Genomic DNA, 6695 nt, shown 5'->3' with positions numbered 1-6695 from the left:
AATCGCATCTTTCGCTGTTTCACAGGTCCAAGAGTTAGTGAAGATGGGAGCTTTACTGGACTTCCTAATCGACTACCAATCAGAAATTTCCCAAAGGGACCTTAAATTGTGGGCTGCTCAGATAGCGTGGGGTATGATGTACCTGGAAAAGAAGCGCTTCGTTCATAGGGACCTGGCAACAAGGAACATCCTCATGTCTACCAAGCAACAGGTAAGGAAAGGACTGTATATATGTCGTGTTATATTGTGGTGCTGGGGCCCAAGCTCTCCTCAAGCTTAGCTATGTGCCCGTGATCTGATGGAGGATTTCCCTGGTATCATGTGCAAGTTTCTTGCTGTTTGCTTTTTCTGTGGTCAGTATATGTTATTTTTGAGTGTGATAAATTACAAAAGACTCTAGAAACGCAGAGGCTATAAAATCATTCAAATTATAAGAAAGACGGAGAATGGAGCGATAACGACTTTGATGGATCTTGTGTCGGATCTTGCTTTGAATTTGTATGGAAAAAACCTACCCATTACTTCAGCAAATACTTTAGAAGCACTTTTTCTCAGGACTCTTCTTGTGAGGAAGTAAACATGGATTGAGTAGCTGATTGTTGTAACAGCGTCAGTATCCATGTGCACCACTGAAGTCTTTTTCTGAACTTTTTAATGTCTTTTTTTTTTCCCCTTGGTACTCTCCTTAGGTAAAAATTAGCGATTTCGGTCTGTCTCGTGCTACTGGCTCGGGAAGCGACTACTACAAAGCTTCACAAGGTGGCCGCTGGCCAGTTAAGTGGTGGGTTTGCTTTCATTTTCTCTGAGATAAGGGTTTGTGTAAGTGTGTCTGTTTAAGTGTAGCTAAGGGGCGTTTGCGACACGAATTACTCCTGTAATAATAATAATAATAATAATAATAATAATAATAATAATAATAAACTTTATTTAAGTGTCAGTGTATTTTAGCACTGCTGTGCTAATTGGGAACACTGTAAATAAGGAAACAAATATCGTAAATGAACAGAAACTCGTTAAAAACCCCAACTGGTAGGAGGCAGACCAGTTGGCTATTTACAAAGCGTGCAGGAGTTGAATTCGGGGCCACCGAAGACAAATCCATCCAGTGGCAGGGAGGAGGACTTGAACCCGGGACCTCCGGCTTACAAGTGCAGCGCCCTAACCACTAGGCCACGCTCGCCTCCTCAATCGCGCAATCGCCGATGAATCGGCGACTAAGCGTCGGAAGGGAACATCTCTCTGGAGGGAAGCTCGTGGAATTCGAATCACGCGAAAAAAAGATCTCGTTTGTCTTTCTCAACTCACAAGCTTAATGCTCTAACTCCTAGAGGTGTTTAACAAGTAACTTCTCCCTACGATATCCGTACGTCATCCAGCTAACAGGTAACGAGAATACACAAACTTACCAGGTAGAAGTTATTATCATGATGCAACACAAAATTCTGGTAACAAATTTACGAGGAAATGTGTAGCAAATAGAGGGGAGAATTAACGATCAGATCTTGGGAGTTGAAGTGTCAAATTGAACCCATAACTGACAAACTTCTCTTAGGTATGCACCGGAATCTATTAACTTCGGAACGTTCTCGCATCAGAGTGACGTCTGGAGCTATGGTGTGACACTGTGGGAGATGTACTCGTTTGGTCAGTTACCATATGGTGAGATGTCAGGGGGTGAGGTGAGTGAAAGTTTTTAAAGATACTATTTCATCGATTGGGGGTCTTCAAAACGCAAGGGTTGATTCGTCAAGAAACTAAAAGTTGTCTTTTTCTGAGATTCTTTTTGGCAGGTGTATTTCCTTTTTTGAACCGAAGTTTCTGCCTGTTGTAGTGGTTTTCTTCAAAAATTAAAAGGCAATGAAACAATAGAGTTTTTGCTCGCGGGCATAAATACGTTTAGGGCCCGACTCAGAGTCATTTTAGTGCCTCGGGTTAAAATGAAATGAGAAGGGCCTAATACTTATTCATGCTCAAGAATATAAACTTTGTTACTATTATTATCACTTTGGAGGGAAGTAAGGATAAAAACCTGAACAAAATGACGGAAAAAAAAAACAGACCAGTTACGCGAGCGTACAAGCGGGCTAAATCTCTATTACAGACCGATAAATACGCCAAAGTAACAATATGGCGGATCTGCCTTTTCACTTAAAATCCGAAGAACAGACCACTCTTAATTTTTTGGGAGGGTTGAAGTTACAGAGACACGATTACATTTGTCAAGCTGGTTATTTGCCATCCTGCATTATACATGTTCCAGATGGGTTATTCTTTACAGACGGTTACGCTTAGGGGTCTATTTCACGGTGGCGAAATGGGTTGACCCAGTTGCCGATGTCTCGCCGATCAGCTCATGACAAAGCTGAAAATTTTTATTTGGCATTCCATGAAATTGCTGCTAAATCTTTTTTGAGTGAAATTTTCTTTCCGCTTCAGGTAATACGTATGTTGGAGGAAGACAACAATCGGCTTGAAAGACCTGACGCATGCCCAGAACAGACCTATTCACTGATGCTCCAATGCTGGGATCTAAAGCCAGAGAAGAGACCAACGTTTGCAGAGCTGCACAATATTTTCAGCACAAATCCCTTTTACGCCGATGTAAAGCTGCCTTTAAAAGATAAATCCACCAGCTAATCAACAGAAATAGTAATTGATTCATTGTAGGATAAAGGAACTAAAGCATAGAGGTGGTTTTCCAAGTTCTAGAAATTGAAGTGCTCTTTGTATCCCATTTGTTTCGAATTTATGGTCTTGCGTGACGTGACGCTTTTAGAGACTGGCGTCATGCAAGCCGCGAAAAAAAAAATACATCGCGTTAGTCTGCTAGAATAGGAAATCAAATAAATATTTACTTCAATGAAAAAGTAAAAACCGAAAAAATGTTGACAGAGAAAGAAGGACAAGCCAATGGAGTGGAGGGCCGGCTGTGCTGGCAAAAAGGAACCAATAGACCCTGGTGGAAAATGGTCGTCTAGTCTTCTCGCCAAAGAGGTGAAAAAAGTGTATTTTTTTTGTTCAAAAATCGAAGAGCTTTTAGAGCAATAATTTTCAGGTAGAAGTTCTTTTTCATGCTATGCAAACTTGATATCGTTCGATTTTAATATTTTATTGATGTTTTGATATTTTATTGATGTTTTGATTGTTTAACAATTTTGCAAAGGTGTCCAAACCTGCCCTTGTGAGGAGTTAAATTTTGTCAAAAGTTCTGATTGACTCTGATCCATTTATCTGTACATCCAGATGACACATGTTGTAGTAGTGTTTTCTCTGAATTTTTCTTTTTATTTCCAGGCCGTCTCTCTTTTCTTTGCAGGAAAAAGTTTAGAAACTAGAATTAGTTTACCGCTTGGACTAGTTTAAAATACACCTAAAATAATACTGAGAATCCAAGGTGCGAAATAAAGTGCCGAAAACGTTTTACGTGTTTGGTAAAACGTAAACCAAATATGAAGCTTACTGCTGGTTACTCATCTATTATGTCCGGAATCATGCCCTTCACAAAACCCTGAGCATCCCATTGTCCCCCTTATTGCCTTTGCTTGGTGTCCTCACGCAACGTTGGAAGGAAAAAAGCGTTGCTTGGCAAGACGAAACGAAGTAGTTGACGGAGACTTTGAGTAGACATTGGCCCGCTTGCTTGTTGCTTCATCCACATACATGCGCACAAATAGAGATGAGAGTGATCAGCACACATATAAACACTACTACGTACAAGCCTGTATTTTTTTAGACTTTATTTTTGATACCGTCAAGGTAGCGTTAACAACTGCAACGATCACTCTTATCTTTATTTATTGATCCGCTGTTCAAATATACGATATTCATATATTCATATTATAGAGTCATGAGATACGCAATTGGGGATATTCAGCATTGCATCCCAACGTATTTGATACCATCTATCTCGTGCGCTAACGAATCGAAAAGTAAAACCTGCCGACCGATAACTTACGCCAGACAAAAAACTTGTAGTAATTAACAACATAGCAGTATGCAGGACACGTGTCATATGAACTTCGTAATGAACCTTGCTCACCGTGGAGTCTCACAGTTCAGTGGTGGAGCATCGGAGCGCGGAATCCGAAGGTCTGAGGTTCGATTCCACATGGGGACTCGGAATTTTTTTCCTTTGTCCCACGCTCGTGACAAGACGAATAAAACATCTTTCTCTATTTCTTTACCGAGCTCAAAACTTATCATTTCTCTTATTTCCATCAACAGTCATTACGCTATCGACATTGCTGATCCTTGCAGCATGCCGGACGCGTGTCCTATGAGGGTCTCCAATAGGTTTTTCGGGATCCAGGATTAAGCTTATTTAAAGGCCGGGATCCGGGAATTTAAAGTAAGAAGGGGGCGAGATGCGGGATTGCTATTATGAACAGAACACGGGAATCAGCGATTTTGATGATGAGGAGCGGGATTCGGGAAATAATCTCTTAAACGAACTGAGAACCGGGATGTCCGTTGACGAGAATTTATGAAGAAATTGATCCTCTCAGTCATGAAAAGCACCAGGCATACAGGCTCCCCAGCATTTAAGAGGCGGTCGGGCTGCTCAGTGATACTCTTTAGATATTGCGCGAGGATGAAAATTATATCAGAAACGAAGTTGCCGATTTATCAAAATCCTCAATGGCCACAGGGTAACGTGGTCTAAGACTGCTGCGTCAATTGAATGCTTAACGACGTTGAAAAACCTCCAGCAAATCTCAGCATTATACCGATACGATCCTCTTAACCTGCTGAGTTACATGACACTAGATATGAAGAATATTCACTCGGTTGTGCATCACAAAGATAATCTTTTCACAGGGTTAGACCACCGAAGGAACTTTGGAAATGTGGCCTAAGAGGGCTTAATGAGGACAACCCATTGGGCGGCGTTCTATTTAACAAATCCAAATTCTTGATATCCTGATCAGCAATTCAACTGTTACCACCAGTTCCGATGGCACCACAGAGCATACAGAAGATAAGGGACTGGGCGTAAACATTTGTTGCACCAGTGCCTCAGCTCTCTGTCAGACAGGAAACAACGATGGCAAGAGCTGGAACTTCCCGTCGTACCTCCATTAGAGAGAAATTCAGCCAGTCGAACCGGTCAGCCTCGAACGTTCTGACTTCGAGGAGCAGCAAGAAAACAGCGGGAAACAAGACGAAGAGGAAGATGGAATATTGGAGAACGATTCCCCGAGTGATGATGATGACATTCCATCTTTCGAACAAGAGGCTGATTTTTACCTCGAAAGAGGTTCCCGCTTTGGAAAAAGTATTCGCTTCAACAGCAGAATTTTGTTCAGTTAATTTTTCTTTATCTCCGTTGTTATGGAACTATGGGATTGCCGTGACCTTTTGAGTTTTGTGCACTTGTTGAAATTTTAATTCGTTTCTTTGATACTGACCTGCCTGTACCTATAAGTTTGTCCGTGATCGAAGTTTAATGAAAGGAAGTACCGTGACTAGCCTACGTTATTCGTGCAAAACTTTAAAAACTTCTAAATCATGAATCATGATTTTGGTGAAAAGAAATAAACTCACGCCTTATGGCGACTATAGACTTCAACGGATCAATGCTGGTTGAGAAAATCATCACTCACCGGAAAGGCTCTTTTCGGTTTAGGAAATGGGCCTGGACAAAATGTATGATCGGGATCGGGATTGGCCAGTATAAACCTTTGGGATTACAGGATTGAGAGACAATTTTAGTCGGGACCGCAGGATTGAAGAACCCTATTGGGAACGCTCTTCTATGAACTTCGTAATAGACCTCGCTCACCGTGGAGTGGTAGAGCATCGGAACGCGAAATCCGATGGTCTGAGGTTCGATTCCACATGGGGACTCAGAATTTTTTCTTTGTCCCATGCTCGTGGCAAGACAAAAAAACATCTTTCTCCAATTAACAAAATAGTTTCCATATTTCTGTACGTCTGTCTAGCAATAGATCACTGTTGACGTCGAAATGTGATAGGAACAAGTAAGTGGCACTCGAAGCGCAGCGGAGTATGTCAATAATGTTTCTGATACACTTTGACACCTTTTATGATCTGTTGCTGAACAGCGCACGGATCATGAAATCTATTTGGTTTTCATACTGAGAAGCAGAAAAATGTTTTCATCAATGACATCATATCCACCTGTTATCCTAGAGATCAAAAGTAAAATCGAATCAAAATGCGTGTATCATTCAGCTTGTTAAGTATTAAAGCCTTGCCTGAAACTGTTTTCGCAGATATTCAAAGTATAATAGGATTTCGTCATTCCATGAAAAAAAACCTTTGTTCAAGATTGTACCTTCCACAAAACTTCAGAATTTGGGAGGAAAAACATCAGTTCTTTCAGAAATCTACGAGACGTCTTCGTAATGTGTTTGTTATGGTGCTCTAAAATGATCGGTTCCTCTTCAAAATATCTCAATCATTTCACTCAAATAGCTGCGAAGAGTAGTATCTATAACCAGTCCAATATCAGGATGTATCTATAGCAACTGCAGGAAATGCCGAATTATTACTTGACGTTACTTCCGCCTCCTTTTCATTGTTTGTGACGCGATTTATGCAAAATTGAGTCGCCAATTCGATCGTGTAATTAAATTGTAAATAAAGGAAGGGTGGGTGACCTTCGTTTACGTAGCTTGTCTTAGTTTCTAGTTTAGATGTTTCCTTTAACTTTGCAATGAATTGAATTACGA

The 6695-nt window shown here is 40.9% G+C and overlaps 1 protein-coding gene across 2 annotated transcripts in view; it reads left to right on the top strand.

Annotated features, from left to right (window-relative positions):
- Window positions 1–3448, top strand: part of LOC113673874 (tyrosine-protein kinase HTK16) — a 14377-nt gene extending 10929 nt beyond the window's left edge. Inside the window, exons 9-12 of one of the 2 annotated variants that reach the window (XM_089211040.1) lie at window positions 26–211; window positions 690–781; window positions 1553–1679; window positions 2437–3448. In XM_089211040.1, the coding sequence (XP_089067166.1) occupies window positions 26–211; window positions 690–781; window positions 1553–1679; window positions 2437–2637 (606 nt within the window). In that variant the 3' untranslated portion in view covers window positions 2638–3448. The remainder of the gene's footprint in view (window positions 1–25; window positions 212–689; window positions 782–1552; window positions 1680–2436) is intronic. The other variant, XR_016188079.1, reaches the window with a different exon arrangement.
- Window positions 3449–6695: the final 3247 nt, after the last annotated feature.

Source organism: Pocillopora damicornis, chromosome 6 (assembly GCF_964200805.1).
Source record: "Pocillopora damicornis chromosome 6, jaPocDami1.2, whole genome shotgun sequence".
Taxonomy (NCBI): Eukaryota; Metazoa; Cnidaria; class Anthozoa; order Scleractinia; family Pocilloporidae; genus Pocillopora; species Pocillopora damicornis.
This window is presented reverse-complemented; position numbering and strand designations above follow the sequence as displayed.